General features: G+C 37.0%; 1 protein-coding gene across 1 annotated transcript in view; it reads right to left on the bottom strand.

The window, feature by feature from the left end:
• Nucleotides 1-311: 311 nt before the first annotated feature.
• The window catches only part of LOC139132184 (uncharacterized), a 34,187-nt gene continuing 10,811 nt past the window's right edge, over nucleotides 312-23,687 (bottom strand). The window contains exons 4-19 of the mRNA XM_070698574.1: nucleotides 20,518-20,639; nucleotides 19,345-19,606; nucleotides 18,644-18,840; nucleotides 18,037-18,170; nucleotides 16,885-17,032; nucleotides 16,098-16,301; nucleotides 13,258-13,441; nucleotides 11,315-11,331; nucleotides 11,011-11,135; nucleotides 10,485-10,657; nucleotides 10,085-10,206; nucleotides 5,503-5,761; nucleotides 4,813-5,009; nucleotides 4,141-4,274; nucleotides 3,556-3,703; nucleotides 312-621 (exon numbers count right to left, since the gene is read on the bottom strand). Coding sequence (XP_070554675.1) covers nucleotides 432-621; nucleotides 3,556-3,703; nucleotides 4,141-4,274; nucleotides 4,813-5,009; nucleotides 5,503-5,761; nucleotides 10,085-10,206; nucleotides 10,485-10,657; nucleotides 11,011-11,135; nucleotides 11,315-11,331; nucleotides 13,258-13,441; nucleotides 16,098-16,301; nucleotides 16,885-17,032; nucleotides 18,037-18,170; nucleotides 18,644-18,840; nucleotides 19,345-19,606; nucleotides 20,518-20,639 — 2,616 coding nt within the window. The 3' untranslated portion in view covers nucleotides 312-431. The remainder of the gene's footprint in view (nucleotides 622-3,555; nucleotides 3,704-4,140; nucleotides 4,275-4,812; nucleotides 5,010-5,502; nucleotides 5,762-10,084; nucleotides 10,207-10,484; nucleotides 10,658-11,010; nucleotides 11,136-11,314; nucleotides 11,332-13,257; nucleotides 13,442-16,097; nucleotides 16,302-16,884; nucleotides 17,033-18,036; nucleotides 18,171-18,643; nucleotides 18,841-19,344; nucleotides 19,607-20,517; nucleotides 20,640-23,687) is intronic.

The raw sequence follows: 23,687 nt of genomic DNA, 5'->3' as shown, positions 1-23,687 counted from the left end.
ACTTAAGATCTAAAAAGCTAATATGAAAAAATGAGCATGATAGTGTGTTCAATTCATGTACGTTGTGAATGCAATGTGCCACAAATCTTCTACACACACGCAAACAGTTGAAAAAGCTTGACGACAGCCTTTGCACAAAAGTTGCTTTCCGAAAAATCTGGATGAAAAACCGATATAACCGATAAAATAATCCTGGTTGAATAGCTACATGTAATAGCAATTCATCAATATGTCTAAAACAATTTATCTTTACGCATAATTGTGCAGAAAATTGTTAAAATCTGGTCTCGTAACTCGATTAACAAACAAATACTTGCGATTTAGGAATGCAGACTTCAATTATCTTCCTTGTATCAAACTTTAGCACTTAGACTCAAGTAACAATGTTATTATCGAGGCTCTCCCTGTATTTCTTCCATGCGTCCTCTTATTCAGACCTGGGTGTTTTGAATAGATTTTCGAGGCTTCAGCTTGATGTAGATCCCATTTTCAGCCCTCAAAACTAGCCCTAAACGTTGCCTTGGCTTAGGACAACCATCAACTGACAAGTCAAAGTTACGGAGAATCAATGCCGCCACAGCCTTCATCTCGTCCATGGCGAATTTCTGACCAATGCAATTCCTAATGGAAAAAACACATAAAACTGCTGTTTTTCCACGAATATTAGCATGATCATACCTATGCATATTCTTTAGCTCTTTTGAAGAACTCTGATATTTAGTTCATTACGTTCTTCCTTTATTGCAGTAAGTTTCTTAAGCATTTTGTCATGATTGCTAAAATGTAAATCAATGATGTATTATTTAGCAAATATTATAATTACACAGAAAGTTTGATTTTGTATAAAAAAACGGAATGTCCGCATAGATACTATTGAAGAGATAGTGGTCCTGTTTCAATCAATATCAATCAATGTAAATATCACATATACCAACATCATGAATATTGTAATAGTGTCTAAGTGCATTTATGTAGGCTCCACAACTCACATTGTGAGACATAAATAATACATGTACAAAGAAATGATAAACGCGGGTATCGCTACATTTGAAAATCACCACGCAGTAAATTATTCGAGTGAACGGCATTGATCCAGTCTTCATAAGCAGATAGCTGATCAGTTATTTGTACTTGATCTACTATAGCCAATTTAAGGAAGCAGCCGCAATATAACGTCAAAGATTTTGTTGTCAGTCAAGTCTTCTTCCAATACTGTACATTTAATCAAACTGCACCTGACATCGGGGAATGAAATAGTAACACCCTACACAACCCCAAAATGAAACAGAGACACCTATAGACAATTAAAGGCAGACAGTCAGAAAACCTCCTTCCTGGAAAGATGACATCTAAAGTGGTCCGATAAAAGGCATCCAGGGGCTTAAACAGCCAATCACAAGCATTATACTCAATGCTAAGAATATTCTTGCAATCGTTCTAAAGTTTTTACAAGCGGTATTAAAACATATATCACGTATAATTACCAAAAGTACTATAACCATATATACATCAAAAGGAGAACTTAGTCTAATAGTAAAATGGTTTGAGTACAATGACGTTCTCGATTACGCTCCCACCCGACATAGACTGCACAACTGCTGCGCGCACGTATAAGTATCTGTTGAAAAAAGTTGAAGACTCTTGTTCGGTCAAATTTTTGAATTCTCTTTAACAAGTTAAATGTAACTTTACAAGTTATCGATCAAAAGTGAATTCGTGTACTGAAGTGTTTCTAATACATATATTTAGGAAGTGACAATCAAGGAAACTGTATTGCCTCACTAATTAGAATTCATTTGGGATAAGGACATGTTCGGATTGTGACATGTGGTAAAGAAGGAAACGTCGGTACGAAGTGGAAATTGTGTAAACAATGCACAACATTGGTACTGCATGGTACAGCTAAAATTTTCGGATAACCTTTTAAGGCCACGAAACTTCATTTTTATCACTTTTGTAATTATTATTTTCCACTGATTTTTAACACCAATAACTTATCATGCCAAGCGCTTCTTGGAATACTCACGCTAGTTTTCAAATTTTAGGACGGTAATGTGCTACAATACTCTCTGTTCAGATAGTAAAAGAGATATAATTTGCAATTTTGCTTATCTCTGCAAAATCTAAGGTGAGTCGGACCATTGATATCACCGAAATGTAGAAAAGAAAAGCTAGTAAAGTCTACATAGGATCCGAACTTCAAACGTACGATACGTAGTCACATAGTGAAGACATCACAGTCACAACCACGGGGTAAATTGCAGTACTTCAAAGAGTGGTTCAGTAACTGAGCTAAGTTGGCACGTTTTTTCTGACAGTGATATCTCTATGCGCTGTTGAGTTCGCGAAGTATTCGGAATACATACATGGATATCATATACCACAGGAATGAAAATAAACTGTAAACTAAAGGAATTACCATTCAACTAGACCTAAGGTAGATATAAACAAAATGTTTTGGAAGTACGTCGAGTTAAAGCGTTTCTATCATTTAAATATAAGAATAAGACAACAACTTAAAGCAACGATATATATATATATATATATATATATATATATATATATATATATATATATATATATATATATATATATATATATATATACACACTAAATGTGAAAGCGATATACGCATAAGGCTAAAAATATAAATTGTACTGTTCCGATAACATGGTTTCAAAAATAGGGTAGGTAGGTCGGCAGGAAATTATTTCCAAAATATTTTTATTTTCAGATATATATTTTTTCAGGGGTTCAGGGCCATCAATCACTGGTCACAACATTTCCAGAAACAATCATCATGTATATAAAAGGGATATAAACATAAAAGACATCCTCGTTCAAGCCGAAATCAAATACCAAGTAACGAACGCGTGATTTTACAGGGTTTTATTTCTTTTGTTTTTACATCAGTGTTTGCGTAGCTCTAAAAAGTTTACGATTGATAGGTAAAAAATAGGGTAGGTCGGGTTATCAGAACACCACAATTTTTTTTGTTCGGCCTACCATTCAATTATTTGCAGCAGTTGCAGTATTCGCGGTTTTCAGATAGATAGATAGATAGACAGATAGATAGATAGATAGATAGATAGATAGATAGATAGATAGATAGATAGATAGATAGATAGATAGATAGAGAGAGAGAGAGATAGCAGAGAGATAGATAATAGATTGCATACATACATACAGACAGACAGACAGACAGAAAGACACAGACAGAAAGACAGACAGAAAGACAAACATTGAGACAGACAGACAGTCAAATGACGACTAGAAAAACAAGCAGACAGGCATATAGATAGGTGGGGGGAGAGAGAGAGAGAGAGAGAGAGAGAGAGAGAGAGAGAGAGAGAGAGAGAGAGAGGCATTGGATTTCGTACTCGAAGGAAAGGTCCATTTAACACACTGATTACAAAGTTAGCTTGCTCAACACACAAAGTACCTAACAAGAGATAAATTATCTTTTCTTAATTATTTTATTGTCCCTAGCAACACCGATAAAGGTTTTGGCAGATTTTCTTATTCTCTATGAAATATGACTTTTGTTGTACATACCGGGGACCAGCAGAAAATGGCATGAATGCATGAGATTGCCTTTTTTTGCTGTTCTCCGCTGAAAATCTCAAAGGGTCGTATACATCTGGGTTTTCCCATACATGTGGGTTGTAATGAAGACTGCTCATTGAAAAGAAGACTATTGTACCTGTAGTAAGAAAGAATGAAGTTTTTATTGTTTTTTTAAGAATCAATACCCGCAAGATTAACCTTTGTGTTACCCTTCGTTTTATTTGTCTCCTTTATCATCCTTATGTCAATTATTTTATAATTCTTGAATTGCGTCGTTCTATGAAGGTAATCATATAGTTTTATGTCATTAATAGTCTCCGTATACGTATGTTTGCTAAAGAGTTGTTCATGGAATCCTTATGAGTAAGAATGTTTAGGGTTGACACATTGCACATTGTTCCAGGTTAAAATTACTGTTCTGCGAACAAAATGACAGTTCAATCACCACAAGACGTTGACAATTTTTTTATCATACTAGTCACAGGAAGTGATGAGTGATAAACACTATCAAACTAAGACATGCATGTAACAGTACTTTGTTTATCTTGAACACAATTAAAACACATGACATACCCGGATGTGCAATTTTTCCATCTGGGAAATGGTATGTCTTAGAAAGTCGTCTTGAAGAGACGGATACTGGAGTGTGAATTCTAAGGCTTTCTTTCAAGCACATAGTTATGTATGGCATGCCATTGATATCGTTCCTAGAAGAAATTAACGATGACAGGTAAATAAAAGAGACACTGATAAATTATGCCTGGTTAAGTTAAGGTGAATCCGACAAAATCTACTAAAACTACCTCGTTTTCCAAAATTGTGTCAAACATAACGAAATGTTATTTCTGCACTTCCGCGCAAGATTCTGGTTTACTGTATCTTGCTAATTGAACTCGAGTCAAGGGCTGCTGATTTAAGATGCAGCCAATTCAAACATTTACTTTCATTAAATGTTCATAGTGTCATGTTAGCTGATTTAAGAACCTAGAACAAGCTTGGAAATAGAATGAAAACATCCATTTGCATAACTTAATGACGGTGTGTGTACCAATATCTGCCTAACACATGCGCTGAATCCTGAAAGTTTCAGTTTACTTGAATGAGTCCTTGAAACCAAAAGCTAAGTAAATCCATTATAAAAAAGAAACTTATTGATACTTGGTTTATTTTACAAGAAGAATGAATAAAAATCTTCATACTTAAGTTATTACCGTTCATTGAATATACTATCAAGGTGAAACTTACCAGTCAAGTTCATCTTTGCCCTTCTTATCCATAAGTTCATCAATTTCTTCCCGACATTTTTGCTGGTGCTCTGGATGTCTGGCAAGATTATATAAGTACCACGAAATTCCACTTGCAGTTGTGTCATGAGCTTCGAACATAAATGTATCAACTTCATCTTGTATCTCCTGGTCAGTAAAACCTTTTCCATCTTCATCCTAATTTAATCATTATATATAACAGCGAATATTAATGAATGTATTTAGTTTCATGTCTATTACACCTTTGTGGAGATAGTCGAGATGAACTGCCATTAAAGTATTGATAGTAAGGAGAAACATAGTATAGGAGATTCGATCATGACATACCAGTCAATAACAAGCAATCAATATTTTTCTAAAAGCACTTCTTTTAATAACGGTCTATAAAAAGTCCCCATTCATGTAAAACACTTATTCCAATGGTAATTAAATGTCTGACTTACGTATTATATTCTTAAGTTTTATGCAAAATATAGTGCAATATATAGAAACATTTTCCCTAATCCGTAATGTAGTATCTTGAATTGGTAAACCTTATAACTTTGAAAATTACCGAACAAAATGAATATTCTAAAGTTAACACGATTGTAGAGAACAAAGGGTCATTTTCAATGTCGACATGTAACATTGGAACTGTAATGTTACATGTAAGGTTTTTCTGATGGCCTACCCTTGCATCCAACAATATGTCAAGAAAATCCCTTGATTCGCCATGATCTGGAGCTTGCTTAGATGCTCTCATTTTCCTTTTGTGTTCGATCAAGCCTTGCGAGTACTGATGTAACTTATCAATCGTTTCTGTCCATTTGTACCCGTTTGATGTCAGGTTGAAGAAGTAAAAATTACCAAACAGAAACACGCTGATATCTTGCAGCCTTTTTCTGATCAACATGGCTATTCGCTGAACACTGGTAACGTAATCATGTTCTCTGAAATGTAATGTAAGTTATGCTTATTGATCATAACCAAAGTTGGTTTCGATTTTAGATTTCCAATCTTATTACCACAACATTTTTCATATTTAAGAATTATAGTATCATGATAGTAATGCTCTCATAAGGCTGACATGAAGAATATGCAGACAATACATGGGCGCCATAATTAATTGTTGATACCTGCTAGTCAATTTCCTTAAATGTTTTCATATCGCTAGTATACTTGTGAAAACTGTTAATTCGTTCGTCAGAGCTTCATGAATCAGGAGGATCGCATCGAGATTGAAAGTAGTGACGAAAAGTAGGAGCAATTCTCTTTGTAAAACGCTGATTGAAGTTTCATTTTTTCTATAGCTGACAGGAACAGTGTCATGAAATTAAGAGAGCCTCGTAAGGTTTTGCATCCCTTGCATTCAGGTGTACTCTGTCTTCACTGTTACCGACGATGACATGACAATGATAATGATGATAATAGTGATGATAATATGATAAAATTGAAGTGATGAAATCAGATTTATCTTACTACCGATAACACAGGCAGTTTATAAACTCTCGAGCTAAAAGGATAAAGCTCGTACTGATGTACTTAAGTGTAGGTGCTGAAATATTCCACCACAAAATCTCGAACAACACTGGGTAAATACAATGATGTAAATTGGCCGTAGCAATGATGATGATGATGATGATGATGGTGATGATGATCATGATCATGATGATGATGATGGTGATGATGATGACCATGATCATGATTATGCTTGTATTGAAGATCCAAACATTGAATGACATCGAATACAGTAAACTGTGAAAATTTCACAACCATCTACACTGTAAAAATAGCGGACGCTAGACGCGTCTTTACGCGTTCAAAACGTACATGTCGGTGTTCAAATTTGAACGGCTAGTGTTCATATTGTTAACACTAGTGTTCATAATATTAACAATGATGTTCTAAACCTGAACACTATGTGTTAACAACCATCTCCTTCAAGTGTTCAAAAACTGAGCATCACAGAAATTTTACAATACTGTGAAACAATTAACAATCTTTTGTGTTTTTTACTTTACAATGGCTATATTAAATTTACTATTGCTTCACTGTCCGGTAAACGTACATGGATTTTGGTGTAACGAATTTCACACTAAGTGAAAAATATTTCCGGCCTACAATTGCTGAAAGCACATTTTTTCTAAAAAAGGAAGTATACAAAATAATTTTACACGTTTATTACGGGTTGAAAGTTCAAAAATTAGAAAAGAAAATCTGAAAACCACCATGAACGTTTTAATTTTAACATCGGCGTGCAAGAGGCGTTCTACTTCTAAACACTTGGTGTTCAAGTTTGGTGCCTTTTCCTATCCCATGATGCATCAAAACGGAAGTTGCGACATTTTTCTTGTAAGCGCACCCTGAAGTCGTGATCGTGCGGAAGCAAGACCAGAAAGGGTAAGTTTCCTCTCCAAAATAGTAAAAGGTATTAGATTTTTGAAGCATCTATATTATCGTCCTTTGAAATTAATTGTATTGTACCTTGAAATAGCTTAACTACGTGAGGAAACCTTTTTTTTCTTTCATGGCTGCTATACCAACAATTAGCTGTGACTACGCAGTGGTACTTTTGGCCATAGCCTATCGATCGATCTCACTCGGGTCAAGGGTCAACTCAACACTGATGTAGCGATAACCCTTGACCTCAGCGCGATCGATACGCCTTGCATAGTACCGCTGCGTAATCACAGCTAATACATGTCTTTTAGCAAACACAATCGCATGTAAAACATCATTTAAACATCGTAGAGTATACAATATATTGTTTCAGCATATGAGAGTTTGGCTTTTTATTTTAATCGGTTGATGACAAGAAGCAGCAAATATTTTGTAACAGTATTGAGAGAGGCACTGTATATGAAAGTCTCCCCTTTTCCTTAACCTAATCAGCTCCTTGTCTTTCATTTAAAGTTTCATCTCGCCATAGTACCTATTGTTGCATTTTTTCAGGATGTAAAAAGTTGGATTTAACTGAAAATCGTAGCGTTGTTATAGAAGCTGGTGGTACAGATAACGAAGAAGATGAGTGTACAGGTAGCTGTCTGGAAACAAGCTTGAGAACCTCAGTTCATCTCTAATGCAGATTCAAACTTACAAGTGTCAGTAACTGAATTTTGATAAATTTCTGTATTTTTGTTCTGAATTAATCAAAGCTTTGGTAGCATGCTATGATCAACTAAATGTTGTCGGAGGATAAGCTTTCACAGACGTGTAGTCTCCCTTATTTAAATTAAAGCTGAAAGCGACAGACCATTCAGAGTAAAAATGTCCGCTCTGAATTACTGATTTTTCTGAAATTTTCACTCTGAATTTTCTGTCACTTTCTGCTTCAATTTTTCATCCCCCTTGCATCTGATGAAGGAGACTTCACGTCTTTGAAAGCTTATGCCCTTGTAACATTTAGTTGATCATAGCGTGCTACCAAACCGTAGATTATTTTGTATTGTAGCTCAACACGTCTCTTGTACTTAGCAACTGGTTTTTAGCTTTGCTGTCAGCTAAATAGGTGGATGTGTAGCATTGTCCTCAAATTTGTACATCCAAAGGTTTGTTCTTCAAAACAGCCTGTACGAATCCTTAAATATTTGGATTACAGGTCCTAAGGATACCCTAATCAGATATGTTCAAATTATGATGAAATATGCAAATTTATATTTTGAGGCTAATTTTGCTATTCTTTGGCAAAAATCTTCTTCTATTTTTCTGCCGTCTTCAATATTTGGTAAACATGTCCCTAAAAATGACCTTAGTCAAATTTGTGCTAGTTGTGATGAAATATTCAAATTTTTATATTTCATGGCAATTTTTGTCATTTTTTGGTCAAAAAATCTTTAAAAAATCTCTTTCAACACTGCTAATCGAACAGTTTTGATATTTAGGACATAGATCTCTACTGATAGTCGTTTTCAGATTGTTCAAATTATGCAGAAATTTGCAACTTTGTAATTTTAGGACATTAAAGATATTTCAGACATTTTTAAGACATAAAGGGATTACCAGAATGTGATATATTCAAGTTATGATGAAAAGTACATTTTTTCATTTTAAGGGTGATTTTTACCATTTTTGGTAAAAAAATTGTATAAAAATTAATAGCAGGAGACACCAGAATTTGAAAGGTCTTTATGAATATGTTTTAAATTTCTGAGAAGTATATTTTTTAAATGTCACCCATTTATTTCAGGGTTTATTTAAAGATATTACAAACAAACAAACCTTTTTGTTTATGACGGACTTTGTTGGACTAGGAAATAGGTTTTACCCTGCCAAGGACCCACTTTCCCCACTTTCTGCATGTTGTGCCTTACTGTGACAGTTTGACAACTTGACATGTTGTGTTTACTTTAGTGTGGACAACTATATACCATGTGCACCAGAGAAGCCTTGACTAACTTCTTTTTTCTTCAAAATTTACAATTGTCTATAAAAGAGGAAATGTCTGTAAGAAACCATCTTACAAAAATGGAGTATGCATTTCATACATATACTTTTCAACACAATAAGTATGCCAAATTTTGAGCTTTTTCAGATCATTTTTGTACATTTTAAACAAGTATGAACATATAACGTCATCCACAATATGGTGATTTTTATTGCTTATGTTTTTGATAGGAAGGTGTTAACACTATTGGTTTTTTTTCCTCTCACAAACTTTACATACAGAGTTGCAATGTTTATTTGCCCATTTTACAGTAAATTATTGTATTTTACTCTAGAAATGTTTCGTGCATTTTTAGAATAAAATAATTTTACTGGATATCAATGGTCTGTAATGTTATTTCAAGGCGTGAACACCCCGTGAACGCCCAAAATTAAAGGTGTTCAACAAGCGCGCATCATGTGTTCTACCCTTTAACACACTTATCGTTGAACGGCGTCCATGCGTTCAAAAAGTGTTACAGCCCTTTGAACGCGTAAAAGCGTTCAATTTTTTGAACACATTTCCTGTGCAACGTGTGTTCAGATATGGAACACCATGGTGTTCAAATAATGTCTGATGAACACGTAGCGTTCAAAATCTGCACACGTATGTTCAAAAATTGAACGTTGGTTGAACACGTAGTGTTAGATTTCTGAACGTCTAGAGGCGTTCAAAAAGTGTTACAAAAAGGCGTTTAATTGGTGTTCTATCCTTTAACACTTAACTTTACAGTGTACACTTTAGAAATGCGAAGTTCAGATGCTTTAGAGTCGCTCTGATTTTCCATTCAATGCATTCTTCATATGTACACTGTCTCTTTATTATAAATAAATAGAAGCAGAAGAGATACCTCTTAAATTGGCAGTTACTTTCCACGCTGAACAAACACTTTTGCATAATATCCAGGGTAAGTAGGCCGATGTTATCAAGCATTTCGACGGGTTCAGCCTTACTGTAACTCCTCCATTTTTCCTGCAGAAATTATAGGTGGGAAAATAGCAACTTGATTATATCAGTGGTGCCGATTGTGCGATATCGACCCATACTCAAAAGAGAAGACATTATTTAATTCAGTAAATGCCAATAGGAAGGCGCCATAAGTGCCAACGTCATATATTTCATTATTGAGGCTTATAAAGTGATCCAAATCATTACATCACGAGTTTTGGAATGGTTTCAGGAATCATAAATTTCAGAAAAGGCCAGCTTCATTTAATGTCCCGAACAGAAATCATACAACTCGTTCCTACCAACATAACGCCGACACATTGGTTATAGGCTTTCACGTATGTCTTTAGCATATCAAAGTGAAACGTGGGAGTTAGCAAACGTCTGTTTCTCTTCCATTTTGCTCCCGAGGTAGCAAGTAGCCCATCACCGATCCATTCTTTTAGCACAGCAAATGAATTCGGATTTTTTGGCTCTGAAAGTCAACCAAACATCATTATCAATCACTTATCCGTATTAATGAGCAGGTCATACGTCATGCTATGCAATATTTCCAGAGATTACAAAAATTATTTCAATGATTATACAGGCAGGGATGAGGTATATGTTATTGTTGGAAGGGTTGTTGAATACGCATGTAACTATGTTCAATTTAATGTTGGTGGTTGCGCAGATTCAACCACAGGGTTCACAGTCAAATGTGGTCGTATGGCTCCTTTGTAATATTGCTTGGCCTCATGAATTTAGCAGCCGACACATTCCCACTCAAATCACATAAATTGGATCCAGTAACCATGCTCAAATGAAAAGCGCACTAGCGAGACTTACCTGCAGCAGGAGTGATCGTCTTGATGGAGTCAGGATGAACGAGGTGCAGAACAGATACCCCGGGGAAGCATTGGACAAAGTAATGGCTGTACTTTTGTGTCAGTCCCTGCAGTAACTGTATACCCCTGTACGAAAAGTCAAATTTGTCATATACTTTACCTGGGTGGTCACAGTTGACAAAGTACCACCTTTATACCACATTTGCCAAGTTACCTAGGTAAACATGGTACAAAAGTGGTAATTTGTCAACTGTGACCACCCAGGAAAAGCATATGACAAATTTGACTTTTCGTACTGTATACCCTCCTCGTCCCCAAGTCCCTGATATACATTTAAAGAGGTTATAATAAGTTATACGGTGGCAGTGATGAAACCATTTGTGTTAGTACAATTAATGCTTGTTCTTTAAACACACTTACATCCCGTCCAGGTGGTAACACGTTTTAAAGCTAGCCTAAGGATAATCATTTCGTCACATTTATGGCGATGTAGACAGTAACAATTGTTTAGTTATTATATCAAAGAACATCTACATAATATTACCGATCGAAATGAAAAGCTTTTCACTCATGTTGTGATGTATTTAGTACGATGGCTTGTTCCCTATTCTTGTAAACATTCTTGTCTTATATCAAAAATGATCTGGAGTCACCATCGGATAACATAGAAACTTCTAAAACATATATCTTGAGTATAATAATATTCCTGCACTATCATCCTTGTATACATGATAAAAAAATACAACGAAGCTATACAAATCAAGATGTGATTCCTATCTAGCTCTTAAGTTGAGAAAATCCTGTCATTACCCCCGCAATTACTGGTTTGCCCTCTCCCCTGGGTCATTTTGGGATTTGCCAGCCTTTGTCTAGCTAGCAGACTAAATGTAACTGTGACCTTGGCCATGGAAGCTGTAAAAGACGCTCTAAGGGGAATTGAAAGGTGACAGTGTTTGATGGGTCAAGACGAGTTAAATGATATAATTCTTCCATCCATGATTTATTTGAGAAAAGCATGTAAATATCTACGATCGCAACAAACTTCGTACGGTAAGAGTGATTTTACAGGGTGGAACCTGCCCACAATTCTTTGATTGATAGCGTCATCTTGGAATTCTGTGGAACAACTATGGATACCATGACATCCTGGAGTGCCATCGTTCGCTGGCTACGTCTCGCCATTGTCAAGCAGAATACTGTCTTGGCACTTTATACACAGAAAACACGGATAACAAACGTATCGCCGACAAGAGGAGTGTTTTCCCTTCGTAGACGTTTGTAGAATATAATTTTCACAGTATTTCCCCGAATCGTGTTGAACGCCATGGATGGTTACAGTCCTCTGTTTAAGCTTTTATCTAATCGGTGTGTGCAAGAAGGTTGTCCATAAAAGCCCCGCCCCCGCTACCTGCATTTTTTGCACTTTACTTACTAGAATGTAGATACAATCTAGATCTACTGAGAGATGTTGTGGATTCATCATAAAACCATACTATCCAGCTCGAATATGGCAGCTGCAAATATGTGTCTAAGCGCTCGAATTTCATTGATTAAATCTATCACCAATAATTGAAATAGTCAGATTCAAAAACAACTCGAAAATTGTTCAGTTGTTAAAATCCAAGTTGTGAGTTCCTCGGCCGCAAGGTTTTAAAAAAACGCTGTCTCGTCACACTTATGTACAAATGCTAGAAGATACAGCCAATGAGGTTCCCTCGTGAATACATAAAACAAATAAAATAATGTTCAGATCGCGCATTCCGTAAGTGCAACATAACTTGAATATCACCGATTAATCAATTTTATCTTACATTTGTCCACACTCTATCATAGAGCACAGAGTATGCGATCGCTTGATCAGACAGACTGCCCAGTCAACGAGCGCCCTTGCATCAGTAATAAAACAGTCATGGCACAATCATGTCAAAACATATTTGAACTCGTTATAGTAATGACGTACATTCTTCTAGTACTTTTGTCTCTTCTCCCTAATCGCCCTATGCAAGCTGTTATAATGTAAGCAGTTCAATTTTATCGATGACCACAAGCATAAAATAAGGACATTTAACTACCTATGATATCTGTGCCGTGTATCTCGTATTACTATGGAGGTCTCCGTAACATTTTGTACTACATAATTCTCCTGCGTGAGATCGTTAGATTACACGACTAAACTGTCAAATATAATGAAGAAAAGCCAAATAGAAATTCATAATGTGGAACAGCGTGCGATTGAAAACATACTGACCAGTTTGACGTGGCCATACAACCAGTGTCTGTCGGGTGCATAAGGAAATGAGCTCAGCAAGTTGTCATAGTATCGCTGTCGTCGTGCAATGGTCCATATTCTCCATGTCGACAAGACAAGCACAAACGCAATGGTGGTCCACAGGCCAGTGAAGATATTATCTAGTGATAGTAGCGGCATCCTACTTTACGGTCTGTGAGGTCACTGTAGCCGTGCACGTATAGGGTTGTTACCGATCATCGATTCATTTTCTCTCTATCTGAATACAGGTTCCATTAGCGTTGGCCTGTTTCTGTATCTATGGCGGATGTGATCTCTATAATAGCATAATACCAGGCACCAAAGTGGGTTGCAGAATTTAAAGCGATTCTTGGTAATGCATGCATTTCCAATTTCACGCTTTCCCCAAGAATAATCTGTAGCTTTTGAAACTACCAATATCACTTATTGTAATGGAAATTATGGAAACGTGTCCGCTCTCGTTTTGATTGACTGACTGCCGGCAGAATGGCCACATACCCATAATAAACTTCTGAATAAATGAAGCATGATTCATCAATAAATTTAGTTCTATATGTAGATATAAAAACCCTTAAATGACACAAAACATGCACATACACTTTTACTTTCCAATTTCCTTTTTTTCAAATTGACACGTCAACGCATTCTAACTTGTTGTTTTGATATACCGAGTCATTCCATGATTTTAACATGTACGATGATTGGAAAGTGAGTATTTAAACATCGCGTCAGTGCTCAATATCACATATCCACTTCTGATGAATGTATAGGGTTTATCGTTTGCTGTGTAACTCTCCTCAGTTCTCTCATTTGACTGTTCATCATTCTCTTCAATTTGTGGATCCTCAAACCTTCGCTCTCATCACCACCACCATAGACGGCACGTGAATTCATGCAAGCGAAGGGCGGGGTCGTCTTCAGCTTTTTTTGCAAGTTATATTGATGAGTTCATGTGGCGTAAGTGTTTCGGTGGAAAAGCCAATGCGTCGATATCATTTGTTAAACATATTTCAGATCTTTACCCTTGAGTTAACAGCCCCCTTCATCGACCCAACTCTGCACATAGCAATATCTTGTGCCGAAAGTTTACTGTTGAGAGGCCGACGCTTCTTATTGTGACAAGCTGGGAATGCACAAACCTGACGAAGAAATGAGTTGTCAGTGCCTATAACAGTACACGGACCATACTGCTTTTAATACATACCAAGTGATGAATAACATTATTCTAAGCTGAATTATGAAAATAAGTCAACCCAGCAAGCAGCAACAAAAGGCAGCAAACATAACAAAATTCAACAATAATTATCAAACATGAAGTATTCAACATATATAACATCCTCGGCAACCACAGTTTATAAGTGTAGAAAATTGACAAAATAAAAAAATGATTCATCTACACACCAAGCACGACAATAAGAAAATAAGAAAACATAAAATAAATAGATAAATAAATCCATGTAGAGTTATATATTCAAAACACCCCCTGAAAAGCATAAATCAATTTAAAATCATTGTAAGTGAAAAGTATAAATTGACCAGTATCTGCACAGCATTATCATCCTTAACTTTTATCTGGAACACACCCTTCTTGTAACTGTTCTTGTGACGTACAGGTTGTAGGTAATGCTGCGCTTGTAAATATTGCTGGGTTCGACTGCCGGCGGGGATACAGCTTAGATAACTTAAGGAAAATTCTTTGTCTGCCATCCTTGGATTTTTGAAAAACCTACCAGCCAGCCACGGGAACACTGACAAAAACACAATTGTATTAACATAAGCTCAATTTTGATTTGGTTTCCTTTGGAAAAATAATATTTTTATTTGTAATAGTGTTAACATTGTGTTTGTTTTCTTAATTTTCTCTAAAAAGTTACCAGCACGTGGACGGCAAATAAAGAATTTCATTTGAAGCGCCTCAAAACTGTAAATATAAACTTATGAATAATTCCGTGCATCCTTCTATATTAATTGCTCCTTCTACACACTGCCATCAGGATAGAGCCGAGAATGACACATTAAAGGGGAATGAAGTGAAAATGGGACCTTTCTTTGCAATCATTTGAACTTTCCTAAGTTTCCAAGCCCCGATTGTCAACTCTTCTACAAAAAAGGTTAATTTTATCGTCCCTTTTAGAACGTTTCCTTTGTCCTCATTTCCATAAGTACACATCTTTGATTTCGTCGCTAAAAGATGCTACCATAGTTTGTATTTAACTCCGGTTGCTGTATTATAAAATGACTGTATTCATATCGAAAAAGGATACAGTACTTATAGAAACGTGCATGTTTTGACTTTGCAAAGTAAAGAAAGCTTGTGAACCGCCAACTTTCTGGGTACCACGTTTTACTAAAGCTATAGCAATCCGAGTTACTTATTATTTGCTTTCAAAATTGCAATGCATTTTTTCAGGGTTGATGTTAGGATTCTGAACAATTAAAAAACACTAAATTCCACTGACTTAGGTTTGTGAACATCGGGAATATTATTTTCGTCCATACAGATAACACGGGAATGGTGGCCGTTTCGAATTTCAAATATCATTAAACATTGAATAATTTGTGTCTCTAGTACCAAACTTTGCACGAAGATCCCCCTCCCCGATTTTTACTATTGATTTGGAAAGAGAATGGCTAAAAGTTTGGTTTAGAAAAGTTTGAACAAAAGTTTAAGTCTTTCATTTTCGGGGCGCGGGCTACCATAAGATTGACCTCTTGCTGTGACTAAATAGGAATTGATTAACTGCTGACACATTGTATTTCCTGCTTTGTATGAATCCATGCACAATACAAATTGAAAGAGTCTCGCTATTTATGACATTTATGCATCATTCTGGTCAGATTTTGGCACTGTACAGAGCTTCCGTGGCTTCAACTTGACGTGTATCCCATTTTCTGCTCTCAAAACCATCCCTAACTGTCGCCTTGGCGTAGGACACCCTTCAACTGACAACTCAAAGTAGCGGAGAATCATCCCTGCAACGACCTTCATCTCGTCCATTGCAAATCTCTGACCAATACAATTCCTGAGGGGAAAAAGCAACATAAATGGTTTATTTCATGGAAGTTTAAAGGAATAAGCATCATTCAGTTTTTACCCCGCAATGATTGAAAAATCCTACAAATATATTATCTAGGTTATTTAAACTTTCTAAACTGAAAAGTCAGTCACCGAATGAGAAGAATAATTCTTGTCATAAGGTAATGTAATTTTAGTGTGTATGTGCGATGTATGATAGTGAGCATGCGTGCGTGAGTGCTTCACGAACTCTACAACGTGTTGAGAGGTCTCAGTCAGAAAAATGTAACAACTTAGCCGGCTATTGAACCACTCTTTTTGGGAGTGGAAATTTAGCCGAGTGGTTCTATCTGTGGCCTCTCAGCTAGGCGACTGATGCCGTATGTTGTGGGTTCGAATCCGATTGAAAACTATCCGAATTTAAGTCACTGATATGAAGGATCTATCGGCAAATTCAAAATACCTTCTTACATACAATTGTTTGAATACATATACGACATGCTGCCTATCGAAATATCACGTTAACGTGACGACTTATGACGATAAATGAAAACAGTAGCTCAAATGGAATCTTTATAGGCTACACGTACCGGGGACCGGCAGAAAATGGCATAAATGCATGTGAATGCCTGTTTTTGCTGTTCTCCGCTGAAAATCTCAATGGGTCATATACATCCGGGTTTTCCCAAACATGTGGGTTACGATGAAGACTGCCAATTGCAAAGAAGACTATTGTACCTGTAATAGCATGACATAACGTACTAATCAATTTAAAATAATTGAAAAAAGTGTATACCTAGTTATTTACCCTAAAAAACAAGTGTATATTCATTGCTAATGAACTATATGGAGCCATAGGGAGGACATAGAAAAGCTCAAGGTTGTTGCTGTAAAGTCATATCATTATAGCATTTGCGTTTCTGGCGTTCAAGTTGTGTTCCGAGATTTTAGCACCCAAGGAGGAGAAAACAGTCTGAGAGTTAACTTATATAATCTAGAAAACTGAAAGCACCATGAACCTAGCTTTGTTGGGGAGAGAGAGAGAGAGAGAGAGAGAGAATAGTACGTGTAGCCTATGATGACAGTGGAAGCTAACAGGCCACATGGGCCATAAAAAGTGTCAGCACTGATATGTCGAAGGGCAAGTTAAATGCCCTGATAATATAATCCGAAAAGACAACTTTCTAAGCAAATACACTGATCTTTAATTATCTGCATGTTTTTAATTATTAATTCTTATGCAGATTTTTCATGCTATTATAATGATCTTCACGAGTCTGTCTCAGCATATGCCTATTGCTATTGTACCACAGACTCCATGAACACTCGCACAATGAGTACGACTAATTGCCTTACTTTGACACACTGATATATTAATATATTAATATTTGTATTAATAATGCACTAACAGTCCATTCTGACAACAAAATTTCAAAATAAATTATATTAACATAAATCTGGAGTTTTTGTCCCAAAATGTCAGCGTATGCGATCAAACTCATAAGGACTTCGTCAAAACGAACCCTTGGATGCACCTTTAGTAATTATGGTTCTAACTATAATTCATAGGTGTGTGAATACTCTAAGGACCTGTTTGTGTCTACACTACTTGTCGGGTGATGCTTTGAAAAAAGTCATATCCAAAGTAACGAGCGATATTACGAAACATACGCATATTAACTAACGATTCATGTATGTCGTGATTACTTTGTCTCAAGACATTAAAAAGGCACAATAAATACCTGGATGTACAATCTTTCCATCCGGGAATTGGTATGTATGGCGAAGTCTTCTCGATGTAATTGGCACAGGCGAGTGAGTTCTCAGGCTCTCTTTCAAGCACATGGTTATGTAAGGTATCTTGTTTATGTCGTTCCTAGAATTAAATAGCAAAGATGGGAAAATGAGTCAGCTACTTTTGAGATGCTCATGGTAAAGCCAACGTGAAATTTTCCGAAATCTAAGAAACGGGTCTTATTTTTAATATGCGGTAATACATAAGTAAGTAAACATAGTGGTTTACATAGACTTTCGACTCAATATTAACGATGAGATCATGTCACGATAATTTCCAATAAATTTAACGAGAATGTACGAAAAATGATACGTACTCAAACTTTCGATTGCACGAAGCAATTTAAAAATCGGACAAAATATTTAATTCAAATGCAAACTCTGGACTCTGTTAGTCTTTAAATTTGGGATGGGTGCTTACTACTAAAATGAAAATGGCCATCATTTAAACAAAACAAAACAAGATACGTATATTATAAAAGAATTGTGAACGACTGTCGTCCACCAAAGGTCATGTACATTGAAAATAAATTACTATAAATAGATTCAAGTTACCGGTCAAGTTCATCTTTGCCTTTCTTATCCAGTATTTCATCAATTTCTTTCCGACATTTTTGCTGGTACTTTGGATGTCTTGCAAGATTGTACAAGAACCACGATATTCCACTGGCAGTGGTGTCATGGCCTTCGAACATAAAGGTATCAACTTCGTCCTGTATCTCCTGATCAGTAAGACCTTTACCATCTTCATCCTAATGTAATGATCAAACATTACAGTGAATATCCCCCAATATACCACCTTTCATGTCCACAACACCTTAAGTTAAGAAAGTTGAACTGTACAGCTATCTAAATATTGTGAGTTAAGGAACAAATACCACAAACAGATTCAAGCATTAAGTACAAGTCAGCAACAAACACGCACAGACACTCTCTTTTCTGGTGAGCTATTAATGTGTCGCTGATAAAAGGTCTATAAATCGAGACATCAATCTTGTAAAAACTCTTAAGTGCGAACAATAACATCGGATATGGACATTATAATGTTACAGTATGTGTCAAAATTCCAATTCCATATATATACTTTTTCTTATTCTACAATTAAGTATGTCTTAAACATTAGCACAAAATTAGAACATTGTAAAAGGCAAAGGAACAATTCTAAATCTGAATCATTTTGAAGAGCAGAGGTTCAATGTTGACATGAAACTCTTAGATTGTAATATATCAACGTATAAGATTTTCTGGTAACCCACCCTAGCATCCAACAGTATGTCAAGGAAGTCCCTGTATTCACCACGACCTGAAATCTGCTTGGACGTTCGCATTTTCTTTTTGTGATTGATCAACGCTCGGGAGTACCCATGCAAGAGATCCAACGTTTCCGTCCATTTACACCCGTCCGGTGACAGGTAGAGGAAGTAAAAATTACCAAAAAGAAACACAAAGAAATCCCGTAGCCTCTTTCGAATCAGGAAGGCTATTCGGCGGACACCGATAATGTAATCATTCTGTTCTCTGAAATGGAAAGCAAATGAGAGGTTTGCATTTTTTATCATTTTCATTGTTTGTTTTGTTTTCACAGTTCTGGTACTGTTATAATGAAGACATTCATTGTATCTATGAGTAAATTACTTTCAAAAGGACAAACAAATTGGCGGGTACAGAAGTGAATTGAGAGTAAAACTGGCTGTCTCTAAAATGTCCATAAATTGCAATTTTCAGTAATCCGCCCTCCCTGCTTCTTTAGTTACGGTGACCGCAGGGGTGGAATTTAGACAGCTCTAAGTAGATGCGATTATCATCGGGAAACACTGATCAAAGGGACTTTACAGGGCCGTGGCAACCTTGGAAAATTTGACCTCTGGTGCACACTGCAACCATGGTCAGCGACGATGATACAACAACATGAATAGTAATAAAAAAAGATAACCATGATATACTAGTGAGATTAGTGAGACAAAATTGAATAAACTTAGCTCTTTCTTTTCATATAAACATTTGAGCAGTGATGAATACTTTCAGGCAGTGCTGATAATTGCGATACTAATGGACTCTGTTGTAATTAAAATGACAAAGGAATCGTAGTTGATAATGGTGATAACAATGGTGTGAGTTGGCCATCGCGACCACGAAGATGACCAGAATTACCGTGATTATGATAATATTGGTGATGAATATGGAAACATTGAAGACGAGATTCAGTTGAAATTTACTAAGAAAACCAGAGACAACTGAAACGATGCTGCCGTGTTGTACAATAGAACAATACGAAATTGAGCTGCATTTGTCATACAGATCTTCATATGAGTAAAATATTCTTTCATGTGTGATACTTTTTATTGGTACACGCATTTCGTCAAATGATACGCTTGTGATTGTCAGTAGTCTAATGAAATCATTTGGGCCTGAACACAAAAACAAGATACCCCTGAAGTTGGCAGCTGCTTTCCATGCTGAATAAACACTGTAGCATAATATCCAAAGTCAGGAGGCTGATGTTTTCAAACACTTCAATGACTTCAGTCTCGTTACAATTCTTCCATTTTTCCTACAAAAAATTGGGAATCAGCCACGTGATTAGATATGTGCTGTACATCAAATCAAATCGAAGTCTACAAGAGTTCTCATGAACAGGACATTATTCTTATTTCAATGACAAATTGTCTTGGTATACGGATGTTAGAGTGATATAATAATTCATCTTGTCTCACAAAGGGTTGGGTATTTTTGCGCCTTAGTCATGTATCAGAAACCGATCCGTGCATGACATATTTGATGAGCCACAGGCAGTTAATTTGTAATTGGTATAAATAAACCTTTCACAAAGAGTATGCTTTAAACTGTGAAATCGTGTTGTACGCCAAAGGTACACAATATATTCTTAGGCCATTTAAAGAAAATTCTTTTTCTGCCATCCTTGTGGCGAAGGGAAATTACGGCTGTGATGGGAGGACGTACAGACAAGCCGATACGAGGTGTTGCATTTGAACACTAACTAAGAAGTCCTACTTTATTCACAAAATCTATGGGTTTATATACATGTGTGTTGTGTAAGTCACATTTTCATATATTAAAATTCATAAGTCTTATTTAAGTCTTGGTCAGGTGTGATGTCAGGGTGGTCCTTTCTATACACAATTACAAGGTATAAACGTGAATTGCATGAGGTTTGGAAGGTGTCAGTAAATAAACTAGTTGTATATCGGATAATCACTGGTAGTGTTGAAAAATAAACTAAATGTATATGTCAATCAAGCTAACATCTTTTCATTTCCCGACATTCTCCGGGCGGCGCAAAAGTCATAAGGACGGGCGTGATCGCTATGCATGTTGAGAGTTCCTTTTGTTCAACTTTACTAAGTCACGATATACCTTACTACAATAAAATTATTCTCTTTTGTGTATCGATTTTTCTCTAATTTTAAAATACTCTTTTTCGTTTTTGATTATGCATTGTTCATAGCAGTTAGTTCTCTGTACTGTCCTGAATTTTCAATCTCGCGATTGCAGCGGCTGTTCTCCGGGGGCGTGTCTGTGTTTGCTCTTCAGCTTCAGTAGTAGTTTTTTCAACGGTATTGTTGTCCGGTTCTAGTTCATCTTCCGCGGTTGACAGTTCAAGCGGGTAGAGCTTGTAGATTGGACGACTTTTCATTCGAATATCCGCTGATCTGACAAGTCCGTCATTGCCGATGTGTAGCTGTTCGACGACAGCAAGGTTCCAGAAAAGCCGTTTCTGGTTATCATTGTGTACCAGTACTACATCACCAATTTTGATTCGATTAGCAGTTGTGTTGTTTTTCTTGTTGTGGTGACGTTCTCTGAGTGCTGTAATGTATTCTGATGACCATCTTCTCCAGAATGTTTGGTGTAGACTGGCCAGGTACTCAGCGCGTTTGTTGACTTCGCTAGGTGTGATTGGCGCAAAATCCGGATCGGTTATTTCATCCGTGTCGATCGTCGGCTGCGGAAGAGGTGTTAACATGCGTCCATGGAGTAAATGCGCAGGTGTTAGTGGTTGCGGATCTGTGAGATCGGAGGAAACGTACGTCAATGGCCGATCGTTTAGCACTGCCTCTATTTCGTTGACTATAGTCTGCAATTCGTCCATGGATACGAAGGTGCGACCCAGTACTTTCCGTAGACAGTTTTTTGTCATACCGATTAGTCTTTCGTAGAAGCCTCCGAAGTTAGGAGCGCGTTTTGGGTTGAAAACCCATTCGATTCCCTTTCCAGACATGAAGGTCTTTACGTTCCTGTCAGAGAAGAGTTTTCGGATTTCATCGCTTGCAACGAGAAAGGCGTTTTGATTGTCCGACATTACTTTTCGAGGGTACGATCGCCTGGCTGCAAATCGTCGAAATGCTCTGGTTCTGGTTTTGGCGAGCGCGAAGTTTGTCGGAGTTGTAGCGTGATCTTCTTTCCATGGCAGACTTGCGACGTACTTGTTACCATCGCGTTTTATCTTGCTGTCACGGTACTCTTCAGAAAATACCTTCTTTCCATCTTTCTCTTCGGGAATCGATATTCCAATAGTCTCTAGTTCCCAGTACTTTGACGTTAGATCTTGTTCGTGTTCGGTGTCGGCCAGTACTCTCATTATTGTGGTGTTCATGACGGACACGTTGTTTAGTTTGGTGGGTCCCGAAAGTAGATAGCCGAGTTTTGATGCTACTGCTGTTGGACCATCGCCTCTGACAATGTGATCTTCTACGATGGACCAGTAGTAATCTGCCCCGATCAGCATGTCAATTTCAAACGTACCTGACTGTACTTGTGGAGCGAGAGGCAATTGCTGTAAATATAGGTGTTTATTTACAGCTGCATGTACATGGTTTCGTACTGGTGAACTGATCTTCGGTACTATCAATGTTCGCATGGTAATGTCGCCTGACTTTGTCTTCAGTTTGATATCTGTAGCTTTGATTGCTCGTATACCTGTTTCTTCATTTCCGAATGAACCCAAGTTGAGATGTTCGGTCTGGCAGTCTTCATCTCGAATACTTAAACTGCGCGCTGTTTCTTCAGTTATGAAAGTACGTTGCGCCCCTTCATCAAGCAAGACATTCACGGAAATTGATCGGATTTCTGAAGACACCGTCGCTCTGGTTGTTTTAAGCAATACAGGGCCTTGCGTAGGTGTTAATTTGACATGTGTCACGTTCTTCTCACCATTTCTGTTGTGGCTCTTCTCATGCTGTTTGGCTTGATCACAAATGGAGGTGTGGTGTTTCTTACCGCAGTTTCGACACGAGAATTTGCTCCAGCAGTCGGTGCTCCTGTGTCTTGGGCCGAAGCAGTTGAAGCACGATTTATTTCTTGATAGAACTTTGATGCGTTTATTACGATCGGTAACTGTAGTGCACCTGCCTGACGGATGTGGCCCATGACAAAAAATACAAGATTTCTTCTGTATTGGTTTGGTTCCGATATGAAACGATGTCGCCGTTGATATTGGGACGTCACTGGTTTCCCTCAGGTTTTCGATATCTGAAGCTGCTTGGTTTGCTTGAATCTCTTTGTGTATGGCATCTTTCAGTTCTTGAATCGTCCAGGCGTTGTCGCCGTGAGCACGGGAGATTTGGGTCTTTACACTTGG

Source organism: Ptychodera flava, chromosome 4 (assembly GCF_041260155.1).
Source record: "Ptychodera flava strain L36383 chromosome 4, AS_Pfla_20210202, whole genome shotgun sequence".
Classification (NCBI taxonomy): domain Eukaryota; kingdom Metazoa; phylum Hemichordata; class Enteropneusta; family Ptychoderidae; genus Ptychodera; species Ptychodera flava.
Note: the sequence above shows the minus strand (reverse complement) of the source record. Positions and strands in the feature narration are given on the sequence as shown.